Source organism: Solea solea, chromosome 1, assembly GCF_958295425.1.
Source record: "Solea solea chromosome 1, fSolSol10.1, whole genome shotgun sequence".
In the NCBI taxonomy this organism is placed as follows: domain Eukaryota; kingdom Metazoa; phylum Chordata; class Actinopteri; order Pleuronectiformes; family Soleidae; genus Solea; species Solea solea.
Genome location: NC_081134.1, coordinates 46,359,537 through 46,379,184, shown reverse-complemented (window position 1 = coordinate 46,379,184; position 19,648 = coordinate 46,359,537). Strand labels below are relative to the sequence as shown.

Sequence of the window (19,648 nt, the reverse complement as noted above, 5' to 3'; positions counted from 1 at the left end):
CCGTGGAGCATTTCGTGGAATTGTACTTTAAAATAAGTTTCACAAACCAGGAGAGAAAATGCAAGAAAACACAACTTTTCCACAGAAAGAACCAATCGCTGCTTTTGTGGAGGGGGAAATAACTGGAACTGGTCGACTGCAGGGTTATCGGTGGATGCATCAGCGGGCCATTCACAGGGGTTTGTGGTTTCTCTAGATTATCATATGAATCCATATGATAATCCAAGACGCTGGGACGTCTTTAGGTGGACAGAGACGCCGTGCTCGCCGGACCTCGACTCCTTCTGGATCCAAAATCTTAATTATCAGTCGGATTGTTTCTTGAGAAACCACAAAACCCCTCTGAATGTCCCGCTTGTGAATGGTATCAATGATGTGTGATAGAAAATGAGTGAGTGAATGGGTGTGGATGGGTGAAAACTGTAAAACTGTTCAACAACTCTTCTTCTGATTTTTATTCGGTAGGAGCGAGTAACAAAGAGTAAAAGTAGAATGTTTATTTAGTAAAAAAACTGGCCATGTTGTGTTACCACACACACGTTTCTCCTCTGCAGACTTTGAAGGTAAACACTTCCTGTGTGCAGTGTGGGAACAATATATCTAAACCTTACTTTATTGACTGAATCAGCATCGTGTGAGGTCATTCAGCAGGGGTTTGTTTACATGTCAAAGTTACACACTGTTAGCGTAACATTAGCTAAAGCACAGGTTTTAAATGACAACATAAGGATTTGTTTTGACAGTCACAGCTAATTTTCTTTTCTTGTTGCGTTTTATTCACACACATTCACTGGAGGTTAGTCCGTCATTAACAAACGTATTTATGAGTCTGGCTGCCTGCAGTTAATGGACCTTGTGTTTATTATCTGTTATATGAGCTCGCACCTATTTATGTCTCCTCTTACATCTCATGACTGAGGAAAAGAAAACACTTTTTATTTGTATTTATATATATATATCGTACTAAAACTGATTATTAGGTACCTGCAGCAGCAATCGCATTTAGACAATCCGTATCTGCTCAGATACATTTACACTGTCATCAGGTGTCACTGCATGACACTAAAGGAAACAAACAACTGACTTTTTATTGACATATTTACATATTTAATAAAACACATCAGTAACATAAATGTACTATTTAAGTCAAAGTATGTAATTGCATCAGATTTGTCAACAAAATGATGAAGCTTGTACTTTCCTTATTCTTAGTGCAAAACATCTATTTGCTGTTTACACACAACTTCTAACTGTTCACATATGAAGTCAATGATCCAAAGTCAGTGAGATTATTGATTGTTGATTGTTGTGTAACAGCATCTTATTAGTTGACTATCTACTCCTGATTAGTCTGTCAGCATCATGTTAACATGAATCAATTCCTAGTCTATTATGTGTTGGTGATGTGTTTATTGTACAATCATAAAAACGTTGACAATCAGTTGCTTATCTGATGATTAGTTAAAAATCAATCAATAAATGTGTGTCAGGATCATCTTATTGATTAAAGTATAATCACAGTTGGGAACGTTATCTGTTGACATGACACTGAATATCTATTGATTATCAGCAGAGAGTCAACAATGGCCCAAAATGTCCAAACTATTGCAAATAAAAAACTGGTTTCACATGAAGAAACATGTTGTGTTGTTATCTGATTATTTCTTTCAGTGTATTATCTACAGAAATAAACATATATATACATCTTTTAACTTGTATTTCAGGGGCTGGTGTTAAATGTAACTCCTCCTTTTTTTTTCTTGCTTTTTACCTGTTGTAAAAATGGCAGCCATTTTAAACCAATATGCATTTAAATCTAGGTTAAAACATTTATCTGCTCATATGCCTATGATTGACCTCTTTAATCTTTTATTACACTGTTCATCATTTTAAGTTATTGTCATATTTTATGCTTCACTTAAAATTGTGAAATTTGAATGTTTCAAACTTTGAACTGTTATTTTGTCTTATGTAAAGCACGTGTATGAAATTTGTTAAAAATAAAGCTGCATTTGCATTTAAAGCCTTGTCTTCTCTCTGTGATTTAAGTTAATAAATAACATGATGGTGTTTTCATTGCTTCACTGTACGTACAGTAGAGGAATATGCAACACAGGGTCAATCAATACTGTGTACTAGAGGTGAAAGAGGTGCAGAAACTGTGGTGAAAAGCAATCAATTCAAGCCACAAACCAAAGCATCTTTGGATGCTGTGCTTCTCTCTGACTGACTGTAAACAAATCATGAATCTTTAAATGTGCTAAAAGCTCTGACAGAGAGCGGCTGTGATGTGAATTTGGCATAAAGTAGTGCAGGAAATGAGAAAGAAGTCACTTTAGAGGACGGAGAAGTAACTCTCATGTTTTTGGCAGAAAGTCATTATTGCACTCACGTCTATGAAGGAATGAAAGTGTAGCGCAGCATTACCTCACCTCTGACTCATTCAGCCTTTCCTTTAAGATGCAGATGAGCGTCTTAAACAAGACAATTCATCATCAGGGAAACACAAATGCACATGGAGGCGCTGCTTTAATGAAAACAATGCTTTTATTTTGGTTATGTATTACTTCTTATTTACACAAACAGATGTTTATTAAAGTGATCTATAACCTGCTGACTGTAGAAATGGATCTTTACCATAGCTGGAGAGGAGGAGAGTGGGATGTTGTGCAAATACAGAATACACACATGTACACTGACTGTAAAAATGCCAACATTCATGCACAAGAGCTCTTTTCCTTGGTCTTAAAGTACATACTGCACTGAATAAGGCATACAAACTGTTGCTTAAGTTACAAAAAAGCTAATATCTCAAAGTACTAAGTGAAAGGAAAGCGGGTTTGGACTCTGTACTTTCAGATATTCCATGACCTTGCACGAAAAAAGCCAAGTACAATCACGACACGGGTTCATTATGGTTCAACTGATTTCTCATGTCATGTACAAGGTCAAGAGGACAGAAGAAAGGGAAGTGCAAAGAGAAATTGAAAGCAAAGTGGTGGTATAGAAAGGCAGGAATAAATTAGCAGCTGATGAAGTGCACATGGAAACAGAAGGAAAAAGAAATGAACAATTAGTGAACAAAATGGTGGGAATAAATAACAAATTAGAGGACATGAATATATGCAATGCTGAATTAAATATAACTTGACTTCACAAAAGCTTCTGTTTTTTTAGGAGAAAACAATCAATGGCATTTCAGGATTTCTGAACCGTTGTTAAGTGACATTATTTCATCCACAACGTGTTACCTGCATATGTTGATGTGAGCATATCATGTGAGCAATCGAAGCATCAAAGCATCAAAGAAATGTGTATAAAATGACGACAAACTGATGAATAAATGAACAATTCACCAAAAAGCTGATCATTTCATCTGAACATGGATTTATATTCAGATTAATTTAGCTGTTTTCTCCACTCTCTAGTGTCCCGCCTCTTAAGAGTCATCGTCAGTTTTAATGATGTGGAAAAGTGTGACGTTGAAAAGGACCTGGTGTCCGTTGTTCCAGCCGTAGAGGCTGCGGTCCCTGGCATTGTAGTCCAACATAGACATGTGGAAGTACTGGTTATGAAAGGGGATGTCTGTGTACTCATAAGAGGAGGTTTTAGTGGAGTACGCGTAGTACACCTTGGCGCCAGTCAGGTGGGAGTTAGTGATGTAGAGTGTCCCGCAGATCATAAAAGACTCGCCGGCGTTCCTCTTTGAGTACTCTGTGTTCCAGGTGTTAAGGACTTGGAGCGTGTCAGGGTTCAGCTGGCTGATGACAATGTTCCCAGCGTTCTGGTTGGTGGCGTACACGGCCCACAGGCCCAGCTCGTCCGCCATCAGGTCGATGTCTGAGAAGCCTCCCCACGTGTAGGGATAAACGTTGTGGAATCCTGCCGACTCCAGCGCTCTCTGCGTGACCACGCGGCCCGTCTCAAAGCTGTACCTCACCACGATGTTGCTCTGCATCTTGTTGTAGTACAGAGAGCCGTTGTACACCACGTGGTTGGTCCCAGCCCACTTGAAAGGCAGGTTGTATGTTCTCGACTCCACTCCTGCCACAAAGTCAGCCATGGATTTGAACTCTTTTACGATCTTGTTGTTGGTGTAGCTGTCCATGTACCAGACCTGGAGACCACGAAACACAAGAAACACAAGAAACACAGAAGAACATGGATCCACGTGAATGAAAGACAAAGAAAAAAACTAGGGCCACACACGTCGGGGTGTGAACGGACCAAAATGGCCATCGTGTGGCGCTAGAGAGAGAGGGAGAGAGGGAGGGAGGGGAGGCCAGAGTTTAGCAAATACTGTATACACCCTGAAAGCTTCATGTAAATGAGGGTTTGTTACTGAAGGTGTACTTCCTGTCGCTTATAGGTGGTGCTATAAAAGTAAGTGAAAAAGAATGGGCGGAAAAGTGGGCGGAACCATGAACGCTACACCTATAAACATACTGTCCTTTGTTGCCCACGGTAACCCACGTACAGATCAAAGGAAGATGAGAAACAAGATCAAAGAATTAGTGAAATAAAAAGATAATGAAATAAAAGTAAAATCACAGCAGAACAAAACTTACAGTAAATTATTTTCTTAGTAAAACATAAATATAACATCTAAGAAAAACAACTTCAACCTGAAATAAATAAAATAAATCTAAAATAATAAATAGATCAGAAACAGGACCCTTGTCTTTAAATAAAATTAACTTTAAACTGAAATAAAATAAATCTGAAAGAAATAAACAAAGCACTGTTTTTCTTTATAAACAAACAGAATGATGATTATATCATTTTAATTCCCTGATATTAATTCCTGTCAGGACTTCAGAATAAGACACATATAATGATAATATTTAAAATAAATCATTTAAAAAAGTATTGGAGTGATGACTGACTAAATAAAAGCTTCATGAGGAACTTGCACCAGGATTTATTGCTTGTGAAAGTGAGACTTGACCTCAGAGAGTATTTAACCAGTTTGTTACACACAATACAAACACTTCATGGTGTGACAGTGTAACTGGAATATTTGTGTGGTTTGAAGACTTTGCTGAGTGTTGAATGTTGAATGCTGGTAAATAATATGCTGAGTTGGTTTTGGACGAGTCGTGGAGGATTTGTGTGTTTTGTAGCTTTATGTGACGCTGCATGCTGAACGTGTCGTGTTGGAAACCAAATACTTTGTCATTCAACATCATATTATGTTGAATTCACAGCACAGTCAGAAAAAGACTCACCCGGTTGTTTTTGAGAGATGCCTGTGGATCTGTCATCCAGGCTCCGAATCTGGTCCCTGATGTTTTCACTGTTGTTGGCCCAGTGATCTTCATTAACTTGCCACATGCTGTGAACACATCACACATCATCTCCTGTCACAAACCGTGATACTGTGCTACGTCTGGAATCAACCTCATCAACCAGCACAGCGTAGACTTCAGTCTGGTTGTGGCTCATCCATTCATCCATTTTCTGAGGTTGCTGGAGCCAATCCCCAAATGCCTGCATGTTTTAGGACTGTGGGAGGAAACCAGAGTACCTGACGAAAACCCACACTCACATGAGGAGAACATGCAAACTCCACACACAAAGACCCAGGACCTTCTTCCTGCGAGGCAACATTGCTAGCCAGTGCACCACCATGTCACTTGTTGCTCATATTTTAATATTTTAAGAAACTTCTTTCAATCAAAGCTGGGTGAACATGATTAAAGGGTTAAAGGGTAACTAACTCCACCCAATGAATAAAAAAATGCAGAGAAGTGGGCTGAGAGCTGAGTGAGGGAGGGAGGGTCAGGGGGCGTGGTCTGGTAGCAAAATCTAATACTGAGTTGCAACTGCTCAGTGTGACGAGTCTCTCAGTCAGGGGAGGGGCCTGGGACAGTAAGCCGTGTGCTGATTGGACAAGAGGGTGAAGCAAGAGTGGACTAAGACAGCCAATATGTGAATGTGAATGTGAGTAGCTCAGAGAGGCAGATACACAAGTTTTTATCATTTTCAGTACTTTACCCTTAACTGTGAAGATTTGAACGTGGATCAAAAACTCCTGAAAAAAAGTTACGAACATTTACTTGTGAGGTTAACTCCTATTTTATCCACTCAATCAAAGATAGAAGTAATAATTTCAAGCTCAAACTGGTTTCAGCCACTTCCCATTAGGATTCACATTCACCATTTATGTGACACAGTAACACAGTAACACAGTAGCAGGTCAGCTCATATCTGGCAGTTGGTAAATTAGAGCTTTAGTTATGCAAAGCTGCTCTGGAGGCAGAATTGAGCTTATTACCTGAGTTCAATGTCAGTGGCTCGAGAAAAGGAACCTACAAGTGCCTAACTGTGACTAAATTATTATTATTATAATAATAATAATAACTGATTAAGACATTTACAAAGTACAGGTTTTAAGTGGGTCATTAAAGCTGTAATAAAACATATAAAGCCATAAAGTCCTCAGATGAAGTTGATAAAGAAGTTTGAAAATTATGTTTAATCAGCAAAGGCTTTAAGATGAAAGTATGCCTCAGGAAAAATAGATTTAAATAAATCATTGACTAAGTCAGGCACATTGTTCTGAAGCCTCAGGGGCCCACGCTGCTAACGCTCTGTTTTAGTGTTAAAGCAGAGAATAGACAATAGGGTCCAATCATCAATACAGCAGAGAGCGGATGAAGAGCCTTGAAAATAACTGATAACGTCTGAAAAATCAATTCTACGACATATTGAGAACCGATGTGAACAGACTCAAACTGAACTGGGCTGAGTGTATTTCTCCAGTCGTCCATCATGAGATTTTTGATGGAATAATCCAGGTGTCATGAGATCGATCACGTCTTTGCCTGCTAAAGGTTGATATAATACATATCACCACTTTGTTCAGAATCACTTGTTTGTCATAGATTCTCGTCGCAGCAGTAAAACCAAATCAACTGCTCAGATCAACTGTTCTGTCGATGACGACACAGAATAGGGGCGTTTCCACTGTGGTGAACTGGATGGTGATTGGAGGAACTGTCTGAAAGGCGGAACCAGATTTTATTGACATTTTATTGTCCTGTGTGGATAAAAAGCTGGTTGTTTGGTGATATAGACCATTTTCATTTGTACATATAAACTGTAAATACAAACCTTATTATAGAAGTTTTATTTCATTACAGCATGTCCTTGTTGTAGTTGCTCATTTGCAGAATTGATGTTTAAATAACTGAAATGATCTTCTCTTGTTTCAAAAACAGCCACTGGTTATGTAAAGTATTTACTATGGTAATAAACAGCAGCAGCAGCAACAACAACAAGCTTTGTGATGTGCAGCTCACAAGCTTAAATGTCAGACCTTCACTAAGGGAAATAAAACGTACTATTGCTCAAGTTTAGATAAAGAATATTTTGAGCTTAAAACTGTTCCCAGTGCTGTCCACTGTCGGACTGTAGCACACACTAATGAGTGATAAGAATAAAAGTGAACATGTGAATGTCACGACGCCGGGTTTCTCTGAACGCTGCTTATTCTGTTTAGACTTTGTATGTACAGTTGTTTCAGCTCTGTCAGTAAACTCCTGACAAGATACACACAACACAAGGAAGAACTACACAATTAAACAGGAAAGCAAACAAACACAACAGTCCAACTATCACCCAGGACTCATGACAGTGAAATACATGTGTAGTGGTTAGTGGTCACGCTTGTCTTTGCAGCAACAACACCTGAGCTCGAGGAATGAGGTAAAATGGTGACTCAGTGAATGGCTACTTGTCTCTCTGTATGGCGCTGGGATCTGTCTGGGGTGTGACCCCGCCTACCGCCCCAGCTCAGCTGAGATTGGCTCAGCATCCCCCGCGAGCCTCCAGTGGAGGATAAAGTGGTAGAAGATGGATGGAAGGACTTCTCGAGTAGCAGCAGCGACGATAAACAAACATTTACCTTCTGCTGACACATGTTCTGCTCTGTGTGTGTTCAGATGACGACAACATCACCACACCAGCGTGTGTTCTCGTGAGACTTACTGAGTTTGTTCATACAGTTGCGGAGCCGGTTCTCCAGGCTGAGGACCCTCTGTTGCAGCTCCTCATAGTCAAACGCTCCCATCTCCTCCTGGATGCTCATCAGCACACCAGACAGGTTTCTGATCTCCTCTTTGAACTGTGCAATCAGCTTGGTGTCTGTCTTGTATTGTTCCAGGACAGGGATCAGTGGCTGCAGCGACTCCATCTTCCCCTTTAACTCCTGCAACACACACACACACACACAGACACAGACACACACACACACACTGCTCTATGAAAGAAGAATTCATTTGAGGATATTTCACAGCATTAAGGCCAAAATGAGGCTAAAGGATCAGGAAGGAAAGGAATCATTCAGAAAGACGGTCGGAGGATTTTCTCCTTTAGTGTGAAATCTGTTTCTAAAACTCAAAGCAAGGCCAAATATATTGACATTATCTAAAAGCAGTGTGTCAGTAAATATTTTCACCAATATTTACCCACTTCTTATTAACTGATTATTGTTGGAACATAATATCGTGTCTTTCTTTTATGTTCTTGTAAAAACAAACAGTAAAAAGTCAAAAATCTTGTTAAAATGTGAAAGGATTCTTGTTTGGTTTTAAAAAAGAACCAAAACATTTTTTATTTTTATCTTCTGAAGATAATTGTTATAGTAAAGGTTATGTTTATGACTGCTTTCATCTTCTTGTTTGTTTGTTTGTGTGTTTTTTTCTGTGAGCACTGTAACTCTACAACTCTACAACTCTACAACTCTACAACTCTATAACTCTATAACTCCAAAAGTAAAGAACAGATTGATGATGGATGACATGTTTTTGAGTCGTGGCCATAAAAAGGATAAAACATTTCGGTAGCGATCCAGATTTGAATCTTGATTCAGGATTCCGGTTTAACAGGTGTAGTGAAACTGAGCTGCTCCTCATATAAATATAAAATGCTCATTCTGAGTAAAAGTACTTTATCTTGATTTTCTGCCAATTGAAAATGACACATCGGACCTTTAGTTAAAAAAATAAATGTATTGTTGTTTAGATTTGTTGTGTATGTCAGTCAGTCATTATTTTCTTGCTGGCATGTGTCTGTCTGCCTGTGTGTGTGTGTGTGAGCAGCATAACTCAAAAACTAAGTCAGTATGTGAGCACATTTTCAGGGGACGTCAGGCCAAGGAATAAATAATGAAATGTTGCTGGTGTTCCGGCTCCAGACACTCAAACATATTGACAATGTGGGAAACTGAGTGGCTTTGGCGAAGGTTTGTGCTCATGAAACAGGACAGAGGACGTCACACCATGTCCAGCCCTGTGAGACAATTAGGATTTGTGAATATGGGCTATACAAATATAATGTCATTCATTATTGATGCAAAACACAGTCTCTGAGCTGCAGACTTAGCAGCTCAGCTGCATTTGTAGTCCCTTTAAAAGACATTACTGTACATTACTGTACAGTACAGTAAAAAAAGAACAATTTTTGTATTAAATTTAAATGTAATACGTTTGCCCGTGATCAAGTCATTGGCTTCACTGTGCTCAGTGTGTGATTTCATCAAGAGTCTCGATGGTGTTTCTCGATGGTATCATTGAACAAAGAGTTCTTTGTCACCTGAAAGTTTTTGTTGACGAGCGTCTTCCTGTCCGATTCGATCTGCCGGAACTTTGAGCGCAGGCCTTTGATCTGGCTCTCCATCCTCATGATGTACTGAAAGTCCCTCTGTGTCCGCAGGTTCAGCACCTCGATTGACTGCGACATGTTCTGCACCTTTTTGAAAAGAGTGAAACAGCCAGCATTGATTTTTCCGTCCAGCACAAGATTAAAATGTCCTCCATGTTCAGCTGTTCAGGAGCCGTCGCGCTTCAACGTCCCAAGGAATAAATCAACATTTTGACCTCCAGTGGGATTGTTTTTGAACCGTCTCTGTACGCTGACACTGTCCTCTGTGTTCTCTCTGTAATGGTTTTTAAATATCAAGTATTTCATCAGAGGTGATTTATAACATATTCATTTGAAACAGACACAGAATAACTGTGTGAATGACAGGAGGAGGAGGAGGAGCAGTGCACAAGAGAGGTGAAGAAGAGAGTGCAGGCAGGGAGAAGTGGGTGGAGACGAGTGTCAGGCCTGATGAGTGACAGCACGATAGCAGCTGAAGAGAAAGGGAAGGTCTGCGAGATGTTAGTGAGACAGTGGCGCTGTGTAAAAGACACGAGGAAGAGCTGGTGGTGCCAGAGATGAAGATGCTCACATTTGTGTTGGAAGTGACCAGGATCAGAAATGACATGAAGTGAAGTGATGAAGTGAGAGAGTGAAGGACAGAGATTATATTAAAGATGGAGCTGCCAGGCAGCAGGAAAAGCAGAAGACCACAGAGACGGTTCATGAGTGTTGTGAAGGAGGACATGAGGACAGAAGAGGACAAGATGGAGGAAGATGATGCTCTGTGGCGACCTCTAAAGGACGAAGAATTGAAGCAGACACTGAGTGTCTCTCTGGTTGATGGGTCATCTGAACAGGATGAAATGTGGCCCTTTCTCTTTGCTCTTTCATTATCCTTGAAAACGAACAACATCAGTGGCAAAGTGGAACAACACGTCGCATTGTGTTCTGCACACTCTTGTGTGAGCGTAGAAGAATCCTAATATGGCCTCACAGAAGCCCAGAGGCAGCTGAGTACATTAGTGTCAAAAGGGCCCGGTGAATGACAGTGAACCTCCTTTAGCATAATACATTCAAATGTAGGTTAGAGCCGTGTTTCCTTATGTGGATCGAGGAGAGCGACTCCACTGGTGTTGTGTTGTGTTGTGTTGTTTGTAGATAATAATGCACAAATGTCACAAATGTAAATAATAAGATCAAATGTAATGTTTCTGCTCCAGTTCCCAAAGTATACTGAGAGTTTTGTTACCAAATGAATTTAAAGGTCTTTATTTCATCAAAAGAAAAACAAATGGTTGTGGATGTGAAGCTTTCTATATCGTGTCTGATGCTCAGAAAGTATCTACTGTAAGTGTGAAGCCGTTAACAAGACATTTCTGCTTATGCATTAATCATTTACAGCCAAATACATCATTATTAGATTCTATAGGATTTTACATTTGTATCTGTTTTTTTATCGTAGCTCATTTCTACTGATAACCACAGACCATGTGTAAAAAGTGAGGAAGCAAAACTACATTGAACATTACAGTCGCAAAAATAACTCCATTTGAATGGAAGTCAATGGGAAATAGAGCTGCTGCTACAGAGTTGATTTATAATGTTATTTTCAGGTTTTATTCAATAGAATATAATATTTATGTTATAAATGATATTCCCATTTAGAGGAAAATAGATGATAAAATGTGTAGCAAGAGCCTGTTTGCAGGTGTCCTCTGAATTTGCAGTTGTGAAATCTCAAATCCCAGATCTTGGGGCTTGTGTTGACACAATCTGACGCTCCTCTAAAACCTGCATCTGTGCTGCTGTTCACAGCCAACCCTATTTAAAATGGCTTCTCACTGTCAGATGAAGGTGTCATGTGGTTTCTATGAACCTCCATGTTGGCGGTTGGCAGTACTGTTATACTGTTTGAACAGTTGTGGTGAGATGGCGACCATCATCATCTTCATCATCATAAGCAGCCATATAATATACTGTATGCATAAGAAGGAAATCGCTTTAGAGACCTGAGTGGAACAGTCTCTCTGAGGATTAGAGCAACACAGAAGCATCAGTGATGATAGAAATCAATGTCATACGTCATACTGTGGTAAATGTGTGTGTGTGTGTGTGTGTGTGTGTGTGTGTGTGTGTGCGCACACACCTTCTCCAGGAGTTGGCGCAGCTGTCTGCCTTTGGCGTCTCTGGAGCACAGATTCTGTTCAGGTGCCACCACAGTGCAGACACAGCGGCCATCTGCATCCTGAGCGGAGCTGTACACCTGCCATCCCTCCTTTGGCCTGATGGTCTGCATCCACACACACACACAAACACACACACACACACACACACACACACACACACACACACACACACACCTTCAGAGACACACAAAATCAATTCAGCTATGATGATATCACCGTCATGAAATTGTGACGCTTATTTTTCTGCTTTTTATCTCCCGGGCCATCCATTCTTTTTTTGCCTTATGCCCCCGAAGCTTTGACACCAACTACTTCCACTGACTTATGAAAAGTCTGAGCTTTGAAAGAACAAAGTGCTTCGGCTGTAAGATATTCCTCTGTATGGTCTCTGGTGAATTTCCCCTCCAACAATAAATAGTGTTTCCTGGCCTTGATGTATAACCCGAATGTTGAAATTCCTCTGTTTCTCCTCTCTAGGCCATCCAGTGCCTCCTCTGAATGTCCTGCTGGAAGATGCAGATAAACGTGATTTGTGGGAGCTTTTCCTGCTTTTTATTACATTCAATATGCCTCACAGCTCCAGAGCATAAAGTCTAAAGAACATAACGTTATGCATCATAAGCCGCTGCCGCATAATTTAATGCAACACCATCAACCAGTGTCGGAGAGCACGCGCAGTAAATACTAGCTATTCTACAAATATTGATCAAAGTGCTTTGAAGTGCTGGATATCTAATAGTCCAGAGGTCTCAAACTTGTGGCTCGTGGGCCACATGCAGCCCTCCAATCCTATCTGTTACAATTCCTGGATTTATCCAGGCACTCTTTAGTATTTCTGTTTCTTTCTTCACTTTTTGGTTCCTGTTCCTTGTTTCCTGTTTTATTTTGTAGTTTTTCCTTGTGTCAAGTGTGACTTCCTCTTGTCAGCTCTCTTTGTACAGTGTCCTGATGTTCATGCTGTTCCTGTTTCCCTGCGGTTCCTGACTCTTGTTGTGCCTTTCCCTCCTGCATTAGTTTGTTTACACATCTTAAATCCCTTTTTTACTCTTTTGCTTTCGACCGTGTCGGTTTTATTATATGCTATTTGTGGTATTTTAATACTTATCAGTATTTGTTGTTTTATTGTATTGTTTGTTCTTAGGTCTATTAGGTCTTAAGTTTTTATATTTATCTCAGATGTACAGCACTTTGTTTCAGCTGTTGTTGTTTTTGTTTCATTAAATACTCGTTTTGTTTATTTCTGTAACCTGCAGAAATAAATCCATCAAGTTATAATGAGTTATTTCTTTACATGTTGTTTTTTTTATCACAAAGGAACATTAGGCTATAGTGTGTATATATCACCCATAACCAGAAATGTTTTTCACTTCCTGACCACACTAGATGCTCAGTGGCCCACAGGTCATTTACATGTGAGACCCTGTATTATACAAACAAGCAGAATAAGTATTTGAACAATACTTGTGTTGGAGAAATGCCACAAACCTGCAGCCAACACTGGCAAACCTTTGACTGCAGATGGTAAATCTCTGCACTTCTCGCCTCATTGGCAAACACCCAGCCATCATGTGTTTTTTGACCTGACCACAACTTGACATGGTCAAAACAATCTGCAGAGATTCAAACCAAGCATCAGAATGAGGAGGAAAGGCTATTAGAATGTTACGTGAGTATTTCACTAAGTGCTGATCTGATGTTTATCGATCATCACCACCACCAAGATTAGTGTGGAGCCACAGGACATATGTTACAATCTGCTCATTCTAAATTAGCCTATAACATTATTATTATTTAGTACTTTCATTTCTAATATAGCCATTTGATTGCAAATATAATATTACATTACAGAAAGCTACAATAAAACCAACATTTTATCGAAGAATTTCATCACCAACAAAACACAAAACTGTATTATTGTCAAATGGAATAAAAGATGATGTATCTACAGATCAGTTACTGATTCAATGTGCCTCACAGCTCCAGAGCATAAAGTCTAAAGAACATCAAGTTATGCATCACAATATTTAAATGCAACACCATCAACCCGTATCGAAGAGCATGCACAGTAAATACTCGCTATTCTACAAGTATTGATCACAATGAAGTGAAAGTGCCGGGAAAGTTTATATCACGTTATAATGAGATATTTCTAAATGTCCTTGATAGTATTTTATAGCTTTTAATGTGAAATATATATGTCAACACACACTTTTATTTTGAAATATCTTTATTGCAATATCGCAGAGGACTATTGTGATATCATTTTAAACTGATATCACCCACCAACACAAAACTGTATAACAGATTTTTAGTTTTTTACCGATACTTAACTTTTTAGGGCTATGTCGTCCATAACTGCTCAGTCAGCAAATACAAAACTAAATATTCATTTAAGGTGCAGCAAAGTTTGGAGAAGAAGCCATAGATTTAGTTTGTGATGCACATTATAGATCAATTACAAAAAAACATTTCTTTATAAAACAAAGGGAACTGATGCCTGCAGTACAGATCGCACAACAAGTCTAAAATTAAAACTCGCTCACGCCACTTTATTAGCCGTCATGTGTACCTAATAAAGTGGCTGGTGAATGGATGTTAGTTCAATCTTCACTTGGATCTTCATGTTAAAAAACCCGTCTATGATCAATCTCGTGGGATTTCATTCTGTCTCCAAACACATCTCTCTTATGTTACCATTATATTATATTATATATTATATTATATTATATTATATATTAGATTTGATTATATATATATTAGATTACAAGAACATTGTTTCGAGTATCATCAAAGCCATGCAGCTCCCCGATCTTTGTCCACCTTCCCGTTGGTTACTAAGTTTGGCATCTAAGAATTTCAGCTTCATCTAGTGATGCCTGCCATCCTGATATGATTATTTCATTAAGCAATAAAGTATAAGAATATAAGAATTCATGGGACATTTTGTGAAAACTCATCTGGACAACTTTGAGGACAGTTCCTTGACCAGCGCCCTAAAGACTGTTTAGTAGAAAAACACATAAACAACACAACATAGACAGGTGAAGGGATTAATAAGAAGAGCTGGGGGTGGAGATGGCAGAGGACATATGGGACAGCGTATGTGCTCCTTTGCTCCAGTTCAAGGTTTTGTCGAGATATTCGAGGGTAAAATTGCATCAAATCTTCTCAGACATGTCACCTCTCTGTGGAAAATGTAACCATGTGTCAGCGCTTATGACTCATGCGCTGTCATAAAATACAGGAATTTTGGGTTGCAATATTTTTATTCCAATTGAATCTTTTTGGAGCAAATAAGACCGGAGCCACTCTTAGTCATTCTGGGTACATCAGAACATTGTGAAGGTGCTTTTCCATTATACACTTCTAGCTCTACACAGTTTGGTATCAGGCACGTTGTTTTCCATGACCTCCTCAACGTGGGCGAGGTCATTATGGCACGCTTACACAAAACTGCCGCGACGTCGCTTTATACTCGACACAAACACACAAACTAGTGACGTGTTTTCAGTGTAACTGAATCATTAGAATCAGTTCATTAAAAAGATTTGTTCACAGAATCGTTCAGTACTGACGCACTCCCTGACTCCGTCTGACACAGTCACTGAACGAGCTGTGATTCAGCTCCCGATCGCCGGCTTTCAGCAGTGTCGTCTCTAAATGCACCAGACTCCTCTGGTAAATATTGAGATTTTAGAAATGTCCTCACTAAATGTTGGAGATGAACGCATGTTTTCAGGATTTTTAAGTCGTTTTAACTGATTCACAGTTCGACAGTTTGATTCTTGTGTCACGCTCGTGAGTCTTAGAGCGACGACAGTCTCTGCCGTGGTATTATCCAAAAAGGCGTATGACGACACGCTCTGCCCAATCAGTGGCCAACAGTCTGTTGACGTCACGTTTTAGTATCGGCTCAGCTCACCTGGAACCTCGTCAGAGCAGGTACTAAAAAAGCACCAGGTACTATCACTAATGGAAAAGCACCAAAAATCATGTTCTTCTATTCTGAAAAAATGAGAATGCCCCGACTTTTATGTATCGTTTGTCTTTTGATTAAATGCTGGAAAAGACACAGGACATTGACATCACAGATGTTTGAAAGAGAAGAAGGTGATAGTGGAGTCAAATACGACGGGTCATGTGAGGCGCTTGTGGAATGATTGGGGAAATGAGATGGATTGGTGCATCCTGACTGTATCAGCCTGGACTGGATCAGCCTCCCTTTCATGGCATTATAGCACCATGATTAGACGGAGAGGGAGAAAATCCTCACTCCTCATCTTTTTTCCTTACGCTGCTTTGAGAGGCTCCTAAAAATGAAACCAGTTCCACTAATCTGTTAAAGCGGCCTTTCTTCTCCGTCTCTTGAGTGACGCACATCCTGTCCTCGCTCTTCTTCTCTCACTTGTTTCCTCATAGCAAAATGAATTTGTAGCACAGCCAAGCCAGATGCACTCTAATGAGGAACTCTGCACAAAGACTTTTTCCTCTCATTAAATAATCCAGACAGCTGGCTCCTCTTTTTTGTCTGATGCATTCATTCATTTTCACTTTCTGACAGATACAAATGCAGCTTCTCTTCATCCTGTAAACATTTTTTTTTCTTTCCCTGAACATACAGCATTAATTCCGCACACAACTTTCAATCACGGCAGAGTGATACGATGTGAGGACACTGCTTTGCAATCAAGACACTGGCACAGGGATTGTTCCCTGCATGGGTGGGATGAACCTAATCGACCAGTGTTCTTGTCCAAATGGCTCGGTGATCTGCAAGCTGCTCCTCCTAATTTGCGGTAATGCTCGCAAAATGCATTCCCATTTATGGGGGAACCTTATTTCCTAGAAAACATTACATTAAAAAAGAAAGAAAACAAAACAAACAAAAAGAGAGGAGAGAGGTGGGTGGATTGGAGAGACAACCGCATTCAGCTGAAGTCAGTTTTACACAGCGTGAAACAGAATTTGTCAGTATTAGTGCTAAGCGTGCAGTGAGAGAGCGAGTTGGATGGAATAAGAAAAATTGCTGCAATGTTTGTTGTTGATGTTTGTTTTCCCACCTTTACGACGACTGAACTCTTCCTTATAGGTGAGTTATATGCTTGGCAATACTCCACGATCAATATCAGTGATGTGTGGTTGACGTGAGCAATAAACATGACCACTGTGAGTCTGCCTCTACCTCCGATCACCACTTTGAATTCCCCATTTTTCATTTTATACCTGAGTGTCGGGTTTAGTAATGTTCCCACATTTCATGCTGTATCGAGGAATTGTCTGTATAGATTTAGGGATTGATATATGAATTCCAAAAATGTAGTCAAAAGTGACACATGTTGGAACAGATCCTGTATGTACTATCATCACTATGTAGCACAGTTGTTGTTCTTTATATATGTATGCATGCATGTATGCATGTATTATGAATGGGTATATGTATATATACATATACATATACATAAGTCAAATCAATAATAAGTGACTGAGGTAAGGCATCAGCTAAATCAGCAAAGCTGAAATGACTCATTCTGTGGTTTTTTGGACATTCACTGACTGTTGTCAACACTCCACCCAAATCAAATTTCCAACATCCACAAACAAAAAGCTGAACTTTACAGCGTTGTGTTATACAAGTGACTGAAACTGTGCTGGAAAAGTCCTCAAAAAAGAGGGAATATAAAGTATTGAGTGGATGAGAACTCACCACAGTAGGGCAGTAACCGAACAGCAGCAGAAACAGCAGCGGGTTCAGCACCGCGGACAGCGACCACATCCTGCCGCCTGTGTCCATGCCTCCCACGTCCACGATCAGCCGCGACAGGAGCAAGAAGGGAAAAAAAGGTTTGGGAAAAAAGTAGAATTCACGCAAGTTTGTTCCCCTCGGCTCACAACACCAGCACCACGTCCACTACGCACTAGTGAAAATCTGCCTGGAGGAGAGGAGGAGGAGGAGGAGGAGAGCACAGCCATCCACTCGTCCCCGTCACGCGTGGCGGGTAGGCAGCGGTGAGAAACATCGTCACACAGCGAGAAAGGAGGGAAAAGTTTGTTGCGGGGAATTCATGCGGTGACCATCCGCGCTGCTGCTGCTGCTGCTGCTGCTGCGTTCAGGGACACTTCGCGGATATGACATCACCCAGCTGCCTGGCTTGACTTCTGATGAACGTGTGTGTGTGTGTGTGTGTGTGTGTGTGAGCACCACCACAGCAGTAACAGCTGTACGGTGACAATGAACAAAAAGGTAGAGGAGGCAGATCAAGCGTCTGCTGCTGTCTCTGTGGCTGCGTGAGTGCACGCGCAGGAGGTGCGCGAGAGTGTAGCATGATGCCAACAAGCAACATCACCTGCATATATAATATATAACATCTTTTTCTTCATGAGTTTAATGGAAGCACATGTGTGTCAACAAATAGAAAAAAAAGTGACAAACTTAAAAGAGGTTAAAATTAAGATGCAAGATGCATAAAGATGAAGTTTGGTTGGTTTATTTGGACAAAATCTGATAAAAAAAAAAAAACATCCAATCCAACTTTATCTGTAAAGTACTTTAAAACCACGTGGACCAAAGTGTTGTACTGAATAATAAATAAAATATCAAATAAATAAAAAGATGTTAAATCTCACATGAGGCAATAAAATACATGGATACAAATAAAAACAATAAAAACAAATCAAATAAATAAAATGAAATAACTTAAATAGGGTTAAAGACCAAAGAGAGTTCCCTCTGAGCTTGTGTTTCAGGAGTTGAGTGTGTGTGTGTGTGTGTGTGTGTAGCAGCTCAAAGAGACAGAATGGGGCAGGGCCATTAAGGGATTTGAAAACAAATAAAATCGTTTTAAAATGGATTCTAAAATGACTATAGTATAGTAGATAAAACTATAAATACTATAAAAGTGGAAGAAATTGTGCAGGGAAGCTGAGGGCGGCTGTAAAGAAACCTTTAAAGGTCCAGCATGTAACATTAACCGCTAAGTGTAAGGGTTTAATTGCACTGAAAGAAAATCTCTTTGGTTATGAGCCTTTTATATGCACCTGTAGGCAAGGGCCTTGCTTTACTGGAGCCGCCATTTTGTGACGCCATTTTTCTACAGCAACTCAAACAGAAAAAACAACCACAGAGTGTTTTTTTTAACTTTTTGTTCTAAGTTTACAAACGAAGCAACGCTAACCCTAACCCTGTCATTCTTTAGGTTCTATGAAAGCCACTGTAGTTACCTGACACCATTACAGCTACAGCTACAACCTGCAGTCTCATCACTGGAGCTTCATTATAAGATTCAAGAAAAGGCGTGTGAAGCTCTACATGGAATCGTAAGGAATTGAACGCACAACCTTCAAGTTAAACGACAACTCGCTCTACCACTGACCTACTTTAGCCTCGTAGAGTAAACAACAATAAACTGTTCAAAATAACAACATTAAACAAAGCAAAATAGATGTTATGTAAATATGTTACGATGCTAATTAACAATGTTAATTAGAGACCTTTTGAGATGATTTTTTTATTGATGATGATACAAATGTTGATTGAAGTGATGATGGTCGATTGTTTCAGAGGTAAATGTAAAAATCTACAGCTTATTTACTTCTTTATCAAAGCTAAAATCCAATAAGGGAGTAGTATGAGGGCCTTGTCAGCGACTGCCACAGACACTCAGCATCACAGGAGAAAGGAGGAGGAGGAGGAGGAGGAAGAGGAGAGCAAACCAGAGCAACATGGAGGCTGCTGAGAGAGCCTCAAGATGACTCTGGATCAAGAGAGCTGATCCGTGGTAGAATCCTGCTCGGGCACAACCAGAGGCTTCTGGGTC

The 19,648-nt window shown here is 39.9% G+C and overlaps 1 protein-coding gene across 2 annotated transcripts; it reads right to left on the bottom strand.

The window, feature by feature from the left end:
- Positions 1-2,528: 2,528 nt before the first annotated feature.
- On the bottom strand, positions 2,529-18,004 carry LOC131449666 (noelin-3-like). Of its 2 annotated transcripts, XM_058622581.1 has the most exons (6): positions 17,539-18,004; positions 11,795-11,938; positions 9,598-9,753; positions 7,993-8,212; positions 5,229-5,335; positions 2,529-4,117 (listed from the first exon to the last, which is right to left on the bottom strand). In XM_058622581.1, exons 1-6 carry the CDS (start codon positions 17,623-17,625, stop codon positions 3,440-3,442), a joined length of 1,392 nt encoding a protein of 463 aa, XP_058478564.1. In that variant the 5' UTR covers positions 17,626-18,004; the 3' UTR covers positions 2,529-3,439. The 2 variants fall into 2 exon arrangements, with proteins under 2 accessions (XP_058478564.1, XP_058479384.1); XM_058623401.1 differs by lacking the exon at positions 9,598-9,753.
- Positions 18,005-19,648: the final 1,644 nt, after the last annotated feature.